The following is an 18,904-nucleotide window of genomic DNA, read 5'->3' on the forward strand; positions in this document are numbered from 1 at the left end:
GCTCCAGGTGTTCCTTGGCTTACACCAAGGGGTCACATGGCCCCCTCCCTGTGTTCTTCTGTGTCTGTTCTCCTCTTAGATAAAGGACTCAGATGGGATGAGGACCCACCCTCCTGTAGTATGACTGCATGTTATTTTGACTGATAACATCATCAAAGGCTCTATTTCCCAACAAGGTCACATTCACATGTACTAGAAGTTGGGACTAGAACATTGCTTTTGCAGGGACACAATTCAACCCATAATGTAAGTGAAAGAAGCCAGTCACAAAAACCCCATATTGTGTGATTGAGTCTGCCACAGTAGGCAAATCCATAGGGACAGAAAGTGGGTTAGTGGTTGCCAAGGACCAAGGGAGGCAGAAATGAAGAGTGACTGCTGATGGTTATAGGATTTCTTTTTGGAATGATGACCTTTTTCTAAAATTAGATAGTGGTGATGATTGCAAATTCTGTAAGTACACTAAAACCCACTGAATTACGCACTTCGAATGGGTAAATGTTATGCAGTGTGAATTATACCTCAGAAAGCTGTTAAAAAATTCTGCCTGGATTTTGTATGGGACTTCTTTACAAAATCATTTTTAACGGTTTGTCATCCTTACAGTACCGTCTTTCTAATCAATAACATGGTGTATCCCTCTGTTTATGTTTTCTTCAAATTCTCTCTATTATATAGTTTTTCTACCTTGAATCTTACAGAAATATGGGTATTTCCTATTCTATGCTTTTGTCCATGGCATCCTTATTTTTAAATTTCATTTCATAATTTTTGTTATTGAAAATGGAAGGGCAATTGATATTTGCGTATCTGTCTTATAGCCTGACTTTGCTGATTTTATGTATTATTTCCATCATTTTATACATACATTATTCTGGATTTTTGACATAAACAGCTATTTCATCTGTAAATAATCATACTTTTTTCTGGATGTAATGACCTTTTTCTTGCATTATTTTCACTTGTTATTTCATTTTCAATGTTGAGTAGAGGATGCGGTAAGTTTTTATATGTATAATTAACCATTAAAGAGGAAAACATTTTAACATTTCACCAGTGTATTGTATATTGTAAGGTTTTTTTCTTCCAACATACCTTTTTCAGATCAAAGCAGTTTCCTTGTAGTTCTATTTTTCTTAAATTTTTTTCCAAATAAACGGATATTGCATTTCTATCATTTTTGCATCTATCGGGATGAGATTATATGTTTTTCTTTGTAGTGTTGTGAAGTAACTTGCATGTATTTTTCCTCAAATGTTTAATCAGTCTTATATTTCCGAGATAAAGCCCTATTGTCATGCTGTAGTGTTCTTTTTTTTTTTAATCACTGCATACATTATATTTAGTATGAGATTTTGTTTTCTTCCATGATCACAAGAGAAATTCATCAGAGTTTTCTTTTACTGCCATGTTCTCGACAGGTTTTTCTATAAAGTTATGTAGGGAAGCGTTCCGCTTTTTCTATTACCTAGCTTTTGTGTAGGAGTAATGTTACATTTTTAAATGTTACTTTTCATCACTGATGCCCTCTAAGCTTGTAGATATTTTTGCTGGAAAGTGTGTAATAAAGAATTAAATTTCTTGAATACACGTGTTGTTGTTAGTTTCCATCAATTAGATTCTGACTCAAGGTGTCCTCACATGTGCAGAGTGGAACTGCTCCACAGAGTTTTCAAGGTCGTGACCTTTTGGAAGCACATCCCAGGCCTGTCTTCCCAGGCACCTCTGGGTGAGTTTGAACCTCCAACCTTTTGGCTAGTGGTCCAGTGCTTAACCATTTCATCGCCCAGGAACAGCTTTTAATATATGTAGGATTATTCAGTTTTCTATTTGTTGGACTGCATTTTGGTAATTTTCTAAGAATTCTCTATTTCATATAAACCTTAAAATATATTCCTAATATTTTGTTATCTATTTAATATCTCTAAGAAACAAAATAGTGTTCCCGTTTTTATTCCAGATACATAATTTGTCCTTTCTCCACTGTTCTCCCAGACAGTATCATGTATGATTTATCAACTTTAATGTCTTTCACTGGAAAAAACTTGCCTTGTCGAGCCTCTTTTTTGTAATTTGTGTACTTTGTCATTTATTTCCACTTTTTATTGTTTTCTTCCTTCTATTGCATTTGGATACAATTTGCTTTTCAATTTCTAACTTTTTGGATACATACTAAGATAATTGATTTTATGCTTTCTTTTTATCTAATGGATGTATTCAAGGCACTCAATATTATAAGACAATTTTGATATGTTAATTTTTAATATACTTCAGATAAAATTATGAATATGCACTGTAATCACTCTTTTCCCCCATATGTAATTTATAAATATATTGTTGAATGAAAAATCATATAAGAATTTTCATAACTAGTTGATTTCCATTCTTAGTACACTATACTTAGAGAATTTGCTGCAATGCTAAAATGTTCTAAATTTGTGGTTAAAATGTAGTTTTGTGAAAGAGGAACTGAATTTCAAATGTGATTTGCTGTGAGTTAATTTAAATTTAAATTTGAGCGTCACACTTCAAGTGCCCACCTGTTAAACTGGCTAAGGACTACTGCATCAACAACACAGTTCTGTACATTTTTATATGTATATGCTTCGAAATGCGAATAGATAGTGTATTTTGGGAAAAGTTCTGTGTGGACTTTAAAAGCATGTGAACTCTGTACTCGCATGTGTTGTGTTGATGTGTGCGTCAGTGTTGTTAACTGTCTGGTTTAAATCCTTCTGTAGCCTTACTGATGTATCTGCTTTTTTGATAAGTAGTGAGAGTGTTTAATTAATTTCTATGATCAGCCTGTGTTATCAGGTAGACACAAATTTTAAAAATCATGTTATTAATGGTTTGGAGAGTTTATCAGTGTGAAACGTGTCTTTTATTTCAAATAACGCCTCTTGCCTTCTCATGTGACGGTCCTTTAACTGCAGCATTTTTCTACTGGGTGTGTTGCACGGTGTTTCTTGTTTTAATCTGTTTACTTTCCTCTTGCCTTATGCATATATTCCAGGTCTTTCTCATTAAATTAGCTGCTGATTATATTTAATTAGCTCAAACACTTAGTATTAAGTTTAATTCAATGAATTTCAAGGGCCCACCTGTTGACTTGGCTAGAGACTACTGCTTTAGCAACACTGTTCTGTACATTTGATATTTACATTCCTTAAAATATCAACATATTTTGGGAAAAGTTCTATGTGGACTTTAAAATTAATGTTTGAATGGACTTTCAATCTGACTTTAACATTAGTATTTGAATTGAAATTTTATTTATATTTAACATAGTTATTTAATTTAGATTGAACTCTACCATTTACTATTTTCTTTCATTTGTAGCTCTAAATATACATTACTTTTTCTTTGTTTTATAATATTTTTATTATAAATATTTTTATTGTTTCATTTTCCTCTATAAAGCTCTTTAATTCAATGTGCCGTTAACTATTCTTGTAATGGTGCTCTACATTTTACAACACTCGCGCTTTACTCATTAAATTCTAACAAATTATTATTTTTAAAACTTCTTGAGCAACGAAAAGACCTTATTACTTTCCACCATTATTTCGTCCTTGTTGCTACATTTGCTCATTTGTATTCTCATACCAGTACCTATTGTCAATGAATGGATTCTGACTCATAGAGAGCATACAGGACAGAGTAGAACTGCCCCATAGGGTTTCCACAGGGCAGCTGGTGGATTGGAGCTGCCGAACTTTTGGTTAGCAGTCGAGCTCTTAATGACAGCCACCAGGGCTCCTGTATTCTAATATAAACATGCATTTTCAAATTGGAATGTATATTACTGATGTTTTATCATGGATAATATCTATTCAATATATAACCATACTCATTTAGGTCTATCCACTAATTTTTTTCTTCAACTCTTCTTTCTATATATCAAAAGCTTCATACGTCATAAGTGTTTCTTATGCTGAAGAAGATGCTTTGTTATTTCCTTGAATGAAAGTTAGTTGTAATTAGTTACCTTGTTTTAAAATAATCCTTGAAAATGACTTTATTTTATGATTATATTAGAAAGACATTTTTACTTGGAACTGAACTCTAATTTAGCCATCTCCCATTGGACACTTGTTGTTATTAGTGACCTTTGAGTTGATTCCAACTGAAGGCGACCTCTTGTGTGCTCTAAGGGTTTTCAGTGCTACAACCTTTCAGAAGCAGATTGCCTGGACTGTCATCCTAGGCAACTCTGGGTGGTTTTGTCTAGTAACTGAGGGCTTACCTGTTTGTGATACCCAGGACACCTCTTTGGACACTAGGTTCTGCCATTATTGTAAGTGGTCACAGATAGGTAAAGATATACACACATTTACATCACACAAAATAAATCCTAATTATTCCATAATTTTGGGGAATTTTTATCATGACATTATAGTTTCTGAGCATAGTTTTTGTAAGTGTAAATGTCAAAAGAATCAAAGGACAAGATAGATAACATTATTTAACTGAAGACAGCAGAAGTGAATGTCTGAGGAAGAGTAAACATAATGACTTCAATTTAAAAAGAGAAGAGTAGTGAGCTCTACATTGTTTGGTGTTGTTGGGGAATAGTTTCTTCTGTTTAATAATATAATGTGCATAATAGAGGGGAAAGAGAAGATTATTTAGTTTTTGAAAAAGACAACGTATAATAAATACAAATAAATTCATTTCTAATGCATATAAATACATGCATAGACAGATGTATACATATGAGATTATTAATTTAGCCTATGAAAATATTGTTGTTGTTATTTGCCATCAAGTCCATTCTGACTCCTGGTGACCTCATGTGTTCAGAGCAGAGCTGCTCCATAGGGTTTTCAAGGCTGCAACTTCTCTGAGCAGATTGCCCCGCCTGTCTTCTGAGGAGCCTCTGGACGTAATATGTAGAAAAGTAGAACGCAATGCCACAGTTTTGCAATTTATTCTAAAAGTAGGACTTAGACATCTAAGCTAGTGTTAACATGGCAATAGTTTTAATAGTTTGTGGTTCAATGGAAACAAGCTAACTGCATGCGTGATGAAATCTTCTGAATGCAAAATCCTATAGAATATGAGGAGGATTTACAAAAACACTTTAAAAGGGATAATCTACATGACATATTTAAAGATCTACTTTGTCCTTTCAATAGGAGCTCAACATCTCCTATGTTCTGGAGGTGTGTGATGAGATAAACTGACTTCAAAATAGCCCAAGTGGGGATTTCCTGGTCAAACATGAAATAACACATTGAAGAGCCTTCTACCTTTTCATCTCTTACCTCACTCTGAGCCCTCACAGGACAGTCTATGAAGGGCACAGATATTCTTTGTGCTTTTGCAGGATTTATGTCTTTAGATTTCGCCTTCTACTATCCTGCTGTAGTTGGCCCTTCTGGGACATTAACAAGGCCTCCCCACTAATGGAAGCACGACTTTCCAACTGAGAGAAGGTATGGGCCACTGCTATCCTCTGTGTTCTAGCCCACCTCATTTAGTGGGAGGTTATAAATGCTGTGCATGATGCCCTGAGGGACTGTTAATGTACAATACAATCACTGAGAACATTGGAGTCGGGCTGAACAGTGAGCCCTGAATATGAAATATGTTGGAGGATTTCTTAATTTATTGAAATTATTACGTGTGGAGAATTAGTCAAATGCACACACACACACATTTGAGCTTGTTAATCAACGTACTTCAAAGTAAAATCCCTTAAGCACCATGACAATGAGCAATTAATTTTGGATTTTATATGTAGTTCAACAAGTGTCTTTGTATCATAATGTAATATGCTACTTTTAGCCCAGTTTTTATTGCTAGATTCTGAAAAAAAATGATTGAATGATGCAAGGCCAGACATAATTGTCATTCACTTACTAAGATTATGGACATGTGGTTTTACTTTTTTCAAAAAGGTGGATGAGGTAGCTTCCATAAAGTGCTAATCTAAAATTAATAATAAATATCAAAAAACTTAAATTAATTTAGCAAACCACCGGGAAAAAACACACTAATATAAGAGAACGCTGTCTAATGAGTTAATTTGCAATTCCTACCCAACGCGAATCAGAAGCACCAACAAAATACTGTAATGAAAATATTAATTAAAACTGTTATTATCTATTCAGAGCTTGTAATTGCCAAGTTGAGAGTTATGTACTTACATGCATTCCATTTTATATATTATTATTCCCATTTTAGATTAGACTATTAGATTACTAGTTTTTAAGCACCTTTTTAATGGTCTAAGCATTGTAAGTTTCAAAACCAGAATTCAATTCTTTGACCTCTCTGACCCCAGAGTCCAATGAGAAAATTATTAAACTACATTACTGAATTACACCAGTTACTTACACAACTAAAGGAACCCACACGGACTGTGACAACCATATGATCTTTCTGGAAGCTGGAACCGACAGTGTTCTTCCATAAATGGGATACACTTCTATTTATCAATTTGTGGTCTCCTGTTTTAGCAATAAAATCGATTGCCAATAATTTTTATATAAGAAATGCATTCTTTAAATTGTTTAAAATCATGTTTCCAATAGTCTTTAAATTGTTGTTTATTGTGTAGTGCAATTATTCTGATACATATTTTCTTAAAAATGTAATGATTTCTCAGAACTCTGCACCTATTCATTAATAAGAAAAAGATCATACAATAGAACTTCAACTCTTAATAAATAAACATAAGTCACTAAATTAAGGTATTTCAGTGTAGTAAATTTTGATATGTGCTAACCTGCCAATTCCCACTTCTTTAGAGCACTCAGTTGTTCAACATTATTGTATTACAATATTGTCATCAATCAATGCTTCCTTTTTTTTTATTTTACCAATACAGCATTTTAATTTTTAACTGACAAATTATAATAGTTTAAAATACTTCTGTGGAATATGACTTTTAATATGCAAGATATTCTTATTTATGAACTTTTTTCTTCAATAATTTATTGCTTTCTATTACTCCAACCAAAAATATATTATAGAAGGCGGAATATCTTTAAAAATTACTTATTCTTCCCTGAGACATTTGTGTAAGGCTCTAAGTCAGTTAGAACCAGAACTTTAGATTCTCAGCTGCAAAGTGAGCACTGACACTTACCCTCCTCCCCACCTAGTTTGATCTTGTCATGTACACAGCACGTATTTCCTTCTCAAGCCCAGTTTCTCATAGAGCACAGAGCTTGACACCCCTCAGCTGCAGAGATGAATAATCAAACAGTAACTTACTCAGAACTGAATCTGGCCAAGAACCCAAAAAGGCAGCAAATCAAACCTAAGGACACTGATAGCTCCTTTTCAGTCACTGAGCGGGAAAATACTTATGTGGGATTAAACCTTCACAGTGCTTCTCAAGATCGTCAAAAGAATGACAAGACTTTCCACTGCAAAGGTAAATCATCTGATCAGTTCTCATTATAACTGCACTAGAATGTGCAGTTCTGGTGCAGAAATGTGGGGAAAGAGTGAAAATGAAGACACGGAGCAAGGGTAGTCAGATTAAGGGAGTAGGCTCACTGCTTTTCAGTTTTGAGGATCAGACCTGAAGTACGGATATTGTGTTCTCCTAGGAAATTAGAAGGTTAATTCTGTTCAGACATTGTTGAAATTTGTGGGCTTTGAAGAACAACTCATGGGCTATTATTTTACTGAAAATGCAATAGTATATTCTGAGAGAAAAATTACAATGTGGACTGTGGGTTCAATGTCCAGTATTTCTGTACATGATTCCCTGTGCACCTGGGTTCTCCTGTATGTAAACACTCTGAACACTGGCTCCATCCATCCTTTCTCAGTGTTTCCATTTCTCTCTCTGCACATCACCCATCACCTCCAGGGAAGCTCATTGCTGGGACCCTGGGACTCATCTGCCTTGTCTTGACGGTCGGTGTAATAACCGTGAGAGTCACAAGTAATAACTGTAAGTTTTTGAAAGATTATCAAGGAATATTCCTTTTAAAGGTGTGAAAGTGCCTCTGTATATTTCACATTTTATGGAATAGAATGCTCATTTTAATGTATGCATTTGTGTGATATGTTTACCGGGTTTTTTAGTCTTAGTAAATAAAGAATGCCGCCTCAATGTGCATTAAATGTGGAAGAGTTATTCTGAGATTTTCAAAAGTATAAATACACAGACAGATCGCAGATTTTATATGTTTATAATTCTAAATGTCTGTATTGTATGTGTGTGTGTGTATACATGTGTGTGTTTGTCACATCTCAAAGATTTTCAATGAGAGACTGAGAACACCTACTGCGAATAAAATTAATCTTGGAATGTAGGTAATTCAAATACTGTAAGAGGTGATAAAAATTTCTCCATTAGACTGTTCATATGTTTTTGCAAAGCCTTTATTACTATTTTTTGTTGGTTAAATCATTTTTAATATACATTATTACAATTTTAAATGTTATACTAAATTTGAAACTAGGAAACTAAAATTATTATGATTTATTAAAGAAATATTAATCTCTATAACAATCACTACAATCCTTCTAGCTAATGAAATCATGGACGAGAACAGAACTCAGAAAGGTATGTCATAATTTTAAAAGTTCTCATATAAACCAAAACCAAACTCATTGCCAGCGAGTCAATTCCAACTCCTAGAGACCCTATAGAACAGTTTAGACCTGCCCCCATAGAGTTTCCAAGGAGTAACTGGTGGATTTCACCTGCCGACAATTTGGTTAGCAGACAAACTCTTAAGCACTGCACCACCAGGGCTAATATATTAAGATTGTATTTTTTCTCTATTTTATGTTACAAAGAAATAATAACAGATTTTTTAAAACCTTCAAAAATAAAGCAATAAATTTTCATAAATAAAGATCATATGAGGAACTCCTTCTTGTTGAAAAGTTAGAGGAAATATGCTTTTACAATCACTATAGCCTTCTTTTGACAACTGCCTCAAAGTTCCTACTGCTCCTGTAAAGATTAAACAAAACCATACGAACAAAACTCGTTCTTGTTGAGTGGATTCCAACTCACAGTGACCCTATAAGACAGAGTAGAACTGCGCTGTAGGGTTTCCAAGGAGTGATTGGTGGATTTGAACTGCCGACCATTTGCTTAGCAGCCAAGCTCTTAACTACTGCACAACCAGGGCTCTGCCTACAAAATTCTATGAGGAAGTTCTACTGTGTCATAGTGGGTTGTTATGAGTTGAAAATTGACTCGACAGCACCTAACAACAATAACAACAGCATGATAAGATAAGAAATAACTTTGTTATTCTAATAAAATGGTGTTGTCCAGTGATTTTCAGGACATGTATAGGATAGAGCTTTTGTTTTTTGCTTTTTAATTGTACATAAGTTAGGGGATGGGAGGCTGACCTTTTCTGTGTGGATGTGTTTTTTATATGTATGTGTGAGTGCATGAGATTGCACATATAGGTTATGTAGATACATACTTATGCCTATGCAAATGTGTCAACTAATTTATATTTTTTAATTCACATTGTTTCTGGATTGTGATCATATTCTTTTTTCAGCTAATCATTGTCACCGTTGTCCAGAGGACTGGTTCTCCTATTCCAACCATTGCTATTATATTAGCAGTGATATAAAAAACTGGACTGAGAGTCGGATGGCCTGTGTTTCTAAGAAATCTCATCTGTTTTATATGGATAATGAAGAAGAAATGGTAAGATTTCAAATATTTGAAGTATTTTATTGCAAGGTATAACATACTAAAAGAAATGTATATAAAATGTATTTGAGTGAATAGCAGGTATTTATCAAGAAATATTACTGATATGCCATGTTTCCTATGCATCTTAAACAATAAAGATTTGCCTACTTTGCAAGCTTCTATAAAGAGAATTATACTACATGAAGTGTTTAGTGTCTTACATATTTCAGTTGATGTTGTGTTTTTAGGATTCACCCATATTTTTGTCCATGTTGTTGTTAGTTGCCCTTGAATTGCCTCCGACCCATGGAGACCTTATGAACGAGGAAAACGTTGTCTGGTCCTGTGCCATCTTAATGGTCATTGGTGTCTCTGAGTCCATTGTTGTCCATTCATCTCACTGAACGTTTCTCTCATTTTCACTGGCCCTCTGCTTTACCAAACGAGATGTCCTTTTCTAGTGATTGGTCTTTCCTGATGACGTCTCTGGAGTAAGCAAGCCAAAGTCTCGCCATCCTTGCTTACTTAGCTACTATTTAGCTATTATGTGTAATTATTCTCTAAATATCTTTCTGTATGTCTTTTGTCGATATATTACCTAGATGCACAGGAATGAAATTGTAGGATCATGTAGGGTTATAGGTGTATGTACATGTCAATATTGTTAAATTATCCCAACAGTTTACTAGTTCATAGCACACATACACATATTATTGAACAGTGTTTGAACCTGTCCCTTGATCCACGTCCTCATCAAAACTTAGTAGTATGAGAAATTTTAAAAGTAGAAGTTTTGATTCTTCTATGATAGTATCATTATTACATTAATAGACATTTTCCTAATTATTGTTAGATGGAACACATTTTCACGTGCTATTGGCCACTAGAACATCTTCTTTTATCAAGTGCCTATTCATGTCTCTTGTTTGTTTTTCCTCTGAGATTGTCAGTCTTTTCCCACCAATAAATTCTTCACCTATTTTGAATATGATCTCTTTTTGATTTGATAACTTTACAAGAGTTTTACTTTTCTTTGTGGCTTTCGTATTTACTCCCACATTGGAGTCTTTTAATGAATAGAATTGATTAATATTAGCATAGTCTAATTTCTCATTTATATTATTAGTGCTTATTTTGGAGCTATTTTAGTAATTAATCAAATTTCACCATAGATAATCTACTAAATTAATTTGTCAATTTTATATTTTATCTTTTCTTAAAAATTTTTTTCTGAAAATGTTTACCTATTACATTTAGATGTATTGTTAGGTGTCATGGAGTCAGTTCCGACTCATAGCAACCCCATGTACAACAGAACGAGACACTGCCCGGTCCTGTGCTGTCCACACAATTGTTGTCATACTTGAGTCCATTGATGCAGACACTGGGTCAGTCCATCCCTTCGACGGTCTTACTCTTTTTCACTGACCGTCTGTTTTACCAAGCATGATGTCCTTCTCCAGGGACTGGTCCCTCCTGATAACATGTCCAAAATATGGGAAAGAAAGTCTGCTCATCCTTGCTACTCATGAGCATTCTGGCTGTACTTCTTCCAAGACTTGTTCGTTTTTCTAGCAGTCCATGGTATAATCAATATTCTTTGCCAATACCATAATTTAAATGCATCATTTCTACTTCTCTCTTCCTTATTCATTTTCCAGCTTTCACATGCCTATGAGGCTACTAAAAACACTATGACTTGGGTCAAGTGCTCCTTAGTCCAGAGTGACTTGTTTGCTTGTTAGCACTTTAAAGAGATGTTTTGCAGCAGATTTGCCGTTCGTAATGTGTCATCTTTCTCTTGACTGCTCCTTCCATGGGCATTGATTAAGGCTCCAAGTAAAATGAAATCCTTCACAACTTCAATATTTTCTCCATTCATCATGAGGTTATTTACTGGCCCGGTTATGATATATTGGTCCAGATGTATAATCTATTGAAATTCATTTTTTGTGATGCTGATAGAAGGTTATACTTTTCAACATCATTATCTAATTGAATGAGCATAATTTATGGTAAAAACGATCAGTTATCTATTCCTCTTTGTGGCCACCTTTGTCATAAATCAAGGATATCAATGTACATTGGTATGTGGATATGTTCTTGGTCACCACTGTGTTTCACTTTTCTATTCTTTTTTCTTGCATCAATATCCCATGGGCGAAATCACTGAAGCTTTCTCTTCATTCTGTCTATTCAGAGCAGTAGTGTTCTCCTTCGGGATTTATTCACTTCTTCTGCACTTAGCCCTTTACATTTGTATATAAATATTCTCAAAACACATGCTGTGACTCTATTTAAGTTATGTTAAATCAATAGATTAATTGTTGAAAACTGACATCTTAATAATGTAATATCTTAACCAGATTTTATCCTTCATTTATCTTCTCTCAGTGTGGTTTTGTGTAGAAGTCTTGAAATTTGAAATCAAATGTTTGTTTGATTTGGCTCCGGTTATCTTTTATATTTCCTTTTCTGATGTTTCTAGTTTATCCTTCGCTAATGATATGTGGACATTGACCTTGTGTCCAGCAATCTTTCTAAACACACTTAGTAATTCTAGTAATTTGCCTTTAAGTTCCTTTTCACTTTCTGCCACAAAATTTAATCATGTCAGACCTGGGTCAGTTTTATTCCTTCTGTTACAATTTATACCTAGTTTATTTATGTATTTACTTGAAAGACTGCTCAGCTCAGAATTGAGGAGAAAGTGTGCTATTGGGCATCATGGTCTCATTGACCTGTGTCGCAGTAAGAGCTTTAGTCATTTCATCACTGGGTACATATTCTGTTGGTTTTTTTGAGGACAACTCCATCCGAATAAGGAAGTTTACTTTTTCTCCCTTTTAAAACCATTTCTTGAAGTACACCTGACGTAAAATAAACTGTACATATTTAAATCATATAATTTCTTAAGTTTTCATATATGTATATACCTGTGAAACCATCAATTATAAATTATGAATACATCTGTTACCTTCAAAAGTTTCATTAATCACCTTTATAGCCCCTTCTCGGACCTTCACCCATCCCCAATTATAGACAACCACTGATCTACCTTCTATCATCATTGATTATTTGGCATTTTCTAGAATTTTTTTTATAAATGGAATCACACATTTTTTTCTTATTCCTTTCATTTAACATAATAATTTTGAAATTCATCCATGCTGTAGCATTTTTCAAGAGTTGATTATTTTCATTCATGAGTAGTAAGTGTATGGATATGGCACAATTTGTTTATCCATTCAATTGTTAATTAACATCTGGATGTGTATGTCAAGGTGGCGATTTCATCTGTTCTTTTTGTGTTATTTTATAAGTGAAGCATAACTCACTTGCATTCAATGGCCCAAGTTTTGCACGTACAGTTCAATGACTTTGACAAAGATATGCATCTATGAACACACCACACCAAGCAAAACTATATTTCCTTTATCCCGCAAGTACTCGCTTTCAGATGCCTGATTTCCAACATCATATCTTAGTTTTTCTTCTATCAGTGCTTCACTTCACAAGTGAGTATATCTTCCCTAATTTGTTGATCGATTCACCTGTTTATGGACATTTGAATTGTCTCCAGAATTTTTCTATTCTAAAAAAAAACTACTATGAAAAACCTTGTGCAAAAAGCTATGCGTACATACGTTTTCAATTTTGTGGAATTCAAGTGAAATTGCTCGATCATAGGTGAGGTGTATGTTTAACTTTAAAATAAAATCTTGGCAGAATATTTTCAACATGTTTGCACCATTTTCCACTCCTAAAGTTGTTTGAGAGTTTTATTTCATCTATATTCTTGTTAACACATGGAATTACCAGATATCTTCTTAGTATATCTTTTATTAATTAATTTATTTTTTGAGTAATCTTTGGTGCTTTCAATAATTTGTTTTTACCAAGATTGCAAAAGTTATTAGCATACAGTTTTCGGAACATTTTCCTCTTTGTTTTTATTTCACCAATATCTGCAGTTGTTGTTGCTGTTGTCAGTTACCTTCAAGTCACCTTCAGCTAATGGCGACCTTATGTATAACACAGCAAAAGGCTGCCCAGTCCTGTGCGATCTTCATGGTCATAAGATCTTTAGTTATGTCCCCTCTTTTGATTTCTTTATGTAATTTATGGCTTCTTTCTTTGTATTCATCTTTCTGGGTTGGAGGTTCATCAATTCAATTAATCTGTCCAAGAAAATGATTTTTTTTCATTTATTTATTCTGTTTTGTAGTTTTCATTTTCATTATTTTATGCTATTATGTTTATGTATTTTTCCTTCTTTACTTGAGTTTTTCTCCTTATTGTCTTGAAGGTGAAGTTAGATCATTTATTTCAGACCTTTTCTATTTTATAAAATAAGAACTTAATGTGGTAAACTTACCTCCTGACACTGCTTTAACTACAATTCACAAATATTGACACACTGTGTTTTCATTTCATTTTATTCATTTTTTTTAAATTTCTTAGTGACATTCTCATTGACCTCTTAGGTTATTTAAATTCTGCACATATTCTCTTTTATTATTAATTTCAATTTTATTGCACTGTATGAAAAGAAAATCTTTTGTATGATTTTAGTTCCTTAAAATCCATTGATGTTTGTTTTATGGCCCAATGTACGGTCTATGTTGGTGAATATCCTATGTACATGTAAACTAATGTACATTATTATGTGACATGTTCTATGAATGTCCATTAGGTTAAGATGGTTGATAGTGATGTTCAACTCTTCTGTTTACTTAATGATTTTCTGTCTACATGTTCTACTGAATACAGAAGAGTACTAAAGTCAACAGTTAAAATTGTCTATTTGTCTTTTTCACCTTCAACTCTATCAGATTTGCTTTATGTATTGTAAACTTTGACGTTAGGTGCGTACATATTTAAAACTATTTTGGCTTTTTTGATCAATTGACTCCTTTATCATTATATAATAGTCCTCTTTAAGTCTTGTAATATTCCTTGTTCTGCACATTACTTTGTTGCATAGTGTCTCAGTTGTCTAGGGCTTCTATAACAGAAACAGCACAAGTGGATGCCTTTAACAAACAGAAATTTATTCTCTCACAGTCTAGTAGGCTACAAGTCCAAAATCAGGGTGTTGGCTCCAGGCAAACCTTTCTTTCTCTGTCGGCTCTGGAGGAAGTTGCTTGTCATCAATCTTCCCCTGGTCAAGGAACATCTTAGTGCAGGGACCCCAGGTCCAAAAGACATGCTATTCTTCTGGCTCTTGTTTCTTGGAGGTATGCGGTCCTCCTGTCTCACTGCTGACTTCTCTTTTTTATATCTCAAAAGAGATTGGTTCAAGACATAATCCAATCTTGCAGATTGAGTCCTGCCAATTTATATGACTGCTGTTAATCCCATCGCATCAATATCACAGAGATAGGATTTACAACACATAGGAAAATCACATCAAATGAAAACATGGTGGACAATCACACAATACTGGGAATCATGATCTAGTCAAATTGATACACATATTTTTGAGGGACACAATTCAATCCATGACACATGGTAATATAGCCACTGCAACTTTTTTTCTTTTGGGAATGGGTTGTCTTTGTTGTATTAATGAGACACAATTAGCCCAGGGTGTTTTCCATGTCAACCTCTTTTGAGATATAAAAGAGATTAAACAAGCAAGCCAGAGAAGCAGAGATCAGGAAGACTGATGCCAATGCACATGGAGCTCTGCAAGGAACCAGGTAATGAGCTGAAGAGACAAGGACCTTCCCACAGAGCTGATGGGGACAGAAAGTCTTCCCCTAGAGCTGGCATCCTGAATTTGGAATTCTAGCCCCCTACCTGTTAGAAAATGAATTAGCGTTTGTTAAAACCACCCACTTGTGGTATTTCTGTTATAGCAGCACTAGATAACTAAGAGAACATGGAACAAGGGATATCATTGCCGATGGCAGAAGGATCATGGCTGAAAACACAGACTACCAGAAAGATGTTTGCCTGTGTTTTATTGACCATACAAAGGCATTCACTCCACTGTGTGGATCATAAAAAATTCCATGTAACACTGCAAAGAATGGGAATTCCAGAACACTTAATTGTGCTTATGCAGAACCTGTACAGAGACCAAGAGGCAATTATTCGAACAAAGCAAGGTGATGCTGTGTGGTTAAAATCAGCAAAGGTATACATCAGGGTTGTATTCTTTCACGACACTTATGTAATCTGTATAGTCAACAAATATTCTGAGAATCTGGACTACATGTAGAAGAATGCAGGATCAGGAATAGAAGAAGACTCATTAACAACCTTTGATATGCAGATGATACAATCTTGCTTGCTTAAAGCCAAGAGGGCTTGAAAAATTTACTGATGAAGACCAAAGACTACAGCCTTCAGTAGAGATTACACCTCAATATCAAGAAAACAAAAATCGTTACAATTGGACCAATAAGCAGCATCATGATAAATGAAGAAAAGACTGAAGTTGTTAAGGACTTGTTTTCACTTGGAGCCACAAACCAATGCCAATGGAAGCAGCAGTCAAGACATCAAAGAGCATATTGCATTAGGCAAATCTGCTGCTCCAGACCTCTTTTTAAAGTGTTAAAAAATAAAGATGTCACTTTGAGGACTATGATGCCTGACTCAATCCATGGTGTTTTCTATCACCTCTATGCATGTGAAAACTGGGCAATGAGTAAGGAAGACCAAAGTAGAATCCATGCTTTTGGATTAGGCTGTTGGAGAAGAATATTGAATATACCATGGATTGCCAGAAGAATGAATATATCTGTGTTGGAAGACGTATAGCCAAAATACCTCTTAGAAGCGAGGATGGCGAGACTTCACCTCACATACTTTGGCTTTGGACATGTTATCAGGAGGGAACAGTCACTGGAGAAGGGCATTATGCTTGGTAAATTATAGGACAAACAGAAAAGTGGAAGACCCTCAACGAGATGGATTGATAATAGTGGCTGCACCAATGGCCTCAAGCATAACAACGATTGTGAGGATTGTGTAGGACCAGGCAGTGTTTTGTTCTGTTGTGCACATCGCCGTTATGAGTCCAAATTGACTAAATAGCACCTACCACTGACAAAGAACCAAAATCAATATTTTTTTGTTTGCTTAGTAGATGTTTTAATAACACAGGTTTTGGAAGATAAATTATCTTCCAACATTTTTAGCAGTTACCCATATGTGTAACAGTACAGCATAGCATGTGGCTTAGATTGTCAGTTTGGCTGAAGCAATCTCAAGATTATTTCATCCCAATTTCCAAATGAATGCAATTAGCTGTTGCAAATATCACTAACTTTTTAAAAATTTTAAATTTTATTTAGAGATAATGGTCAACTCACATGCAGTTATAAGAAATAATACAGAGAGATTCTGTGTATTCTTCATAGAGTTTCTACAAATGGTTAACATCCTACAGCACTACAGTCTAGTATCCAACCCGGGCTGAAGTTTGCTATTTTATTTTGTTTTACTTTGTCTCAGGTTGTTTCATTTGGTTATTTTTTCTCTTATTCTTTCTTGCTTACTTGTGGGTAATTTTAGCATTTTTTATTATTTTTTTACAGTGGTTTTTACTCTATTTCTTTGTATAGTTTTCCTGAGGATTGAGATGGCTATTTCGATACGCAAATGAAACTTTTCAAGGTCTGCTGGTGTCAACGCTTTACACTTTCAGTAGAGTGTGGAAACCTCACTCCCATTAAAATCCTGTGTTGCTTAGTGGTTAAGTGCTGAGCTGCTAATGAAAAGGGCACCAATTCAAACCCACCAGCCACTCCACAGGGAGATAGATGTGGCAGTCTGCTTCTGTAAGATTTTCAGCCTTTGAAACCCTATGGGGCAGTTCTACTCTGTCCTATGAGGTCACTATGAGTCGGAATTGACTCGAGAGCGATGAGGCTTTCTCCACTTTTAAATGTTATTGATTTGTAGATGGTACCATAATCTTTGTTTAAATCATTAAATATGATTCAGAGAACTCATGAGGATAAGAATATTCTATTGTATACCAATACAAAAAGTGGTGGAAGCAGGACTGGTCTAGTTAAAGAAAGATGTGGGGCCCTGAACACCAAATGTTTGACTTCTCTGTCATGTGTCTCCTCAGAGGCAGCCATTTAATTTCCTTTACAAAACCAAACTCTGAGAAACACAGTAGAAAAATACACTTTTTTTTTTTTTTTTGTATGGAAGAATGTAATAGTATCTGGAGACTTATTTAAACCCTTACTATGCTAGTTTTTCATGGGAGAAGGATGTGGCAGTCTGCTTCTGTAAAGATTACAGCCTTGGAACCCCTATGGGACAGTTCTTCTCTGTTCTGTAGGATCGCTATGAGTTGGAACTGAATGGATGGCAGTGGGTGTGGTTTTTGTTGTTGTTGTTACGCTAGTCTACGGAACCCTGACAACTATTAAGTTACCGGAATCTAAACTCTTTCTAAGTAAAACTAGGAGAATAAGACTCTTAAGTATTAATATTTAAATAGTTATTTTTGGATGAAAATCAAACACACTTGTGAAAGTTTTTGACACTATAAAACGTGATTTTCAGCTTTAATACATTTTAATGGTTAGAATCTAGCAGTTAGATCGTTTTGAAAATTAAACGTAAAGTAATAGAAAATACTACCTGCATATTTTAAAGTAATAAAAGTCTTTATAATGCTTATTAAAACATAATTTTTTGTTTTATAATAGAAGTTAATGAAGATTCTACCGTTTTCTTCATGGATTGGACTCTTTCGTAAAAGCAGTGATTATTCCTGGTTATGGATAAATGGTTTACCTTCCAACCAAAAGTAAGTTTTTCTGAATGATGTCATATAGAAGAAAAAATACAAAAAAGAAAAACTTGGATAAGTAATATTAATAAATGTGACTGAAATGAATTGTAAACATGCAGAAATTGCAAATTAATGACATGAAATGTTGATTTAAATATTAGCTAAGAATGAAGTACTCAGTGTTCATAATAATTATTACTAATATTTTATGAGAAATGTCATTACCCATTTTTATAACATTCTTCTATTACTGTTGCATGGAAAATGCCATTGTTCTATGGATTACCACACAAAACATGATGCATTTATGCATTTTTATCCATTACAGGATAACAGAGCCATCAAATCCTACATACAACTGTGCTATGCTATTCTCATCTCACCTTCAATCAGCCAGTTGTGGAAAGGAAAAAACATACATTTGTAAGCAAGAGATTTCGAGTTAAAACACCTTAGCTTGGAGTCCTTCAGGTATCTTTATATTTCATGAA

At 34.4% G+C, this 18,904-nt stretch overlaps 1 protein-coding gene across 1 annotated transcript; it reads left to right on the plus strand.

Annotated features, from left to right (window-relative positions):
* Positions 1-7,026: 7,026 nt before the first annotated feature.
* Positions 7,027-18,533, plus strand: LOC101361497 (NKG2-A/NKG2-B type II integral membrane protein-like). Its single transcript, XM_023725793.1, has 5 exons — positions 7,027-7,390; positions 7,835-7,918; positions 8,501-8,536; positions 9,501-9,652; positions 18,328-18,533. Exons 1-5 carry the CDS (start codon positions 7,204-7,206, stop codon positions 18,430-18,432), a joined length of 564 nt encoding a protein of 187 aa, XP_023581561.1. The 5' UTR covers positions 7,027-7,203; the 3' UTR covers positions 18,433-18,533.
* The last annotated feature ends 371 nt before the right edge of the window (positions 18,534-18,904 follow it).

Source organism: Trichechus manatus, unplaced genomic scaffold (genome assembly GCF_000243295.1).
Source record: "Trichechus manatus latirostris isolate Lorelei unplaced genomic scaffold, TriManLat1.0 scaffold00403, whole genome shotgun sequence".
NCBI classification, from domain to species: Eukaryota; Metazoa; Chordata; class Mammalia; order Sirenia; family Trichechidae; genus Trichechus; species Trichechus manatus.

Excerpts from the sequence above, each read along its gene's own strand:
- LOC101361497 (XM_023725793.1), top strand. The coding sequence starts at position 7,204 with ATGAATAATCAAACAGTAACTTACTCAGAACTGAATCTGGCCAAGAAC. Across the intron at positions 7,391-7,834 it reads CAAGACTTTCCACTGCAAAG|GGAAGCTCATTGCTGGGACC; the intron begins GTAAATCATCTG and ends CATCACCTCCAG. Across the intron at positions 9,653-18,327 it reads TGGATAATGAAGAAGAAATG|AAGTTAATGAAGATTCTACC; the intron begins GTAAGATTTCAA and ends GTTTTATAATAG.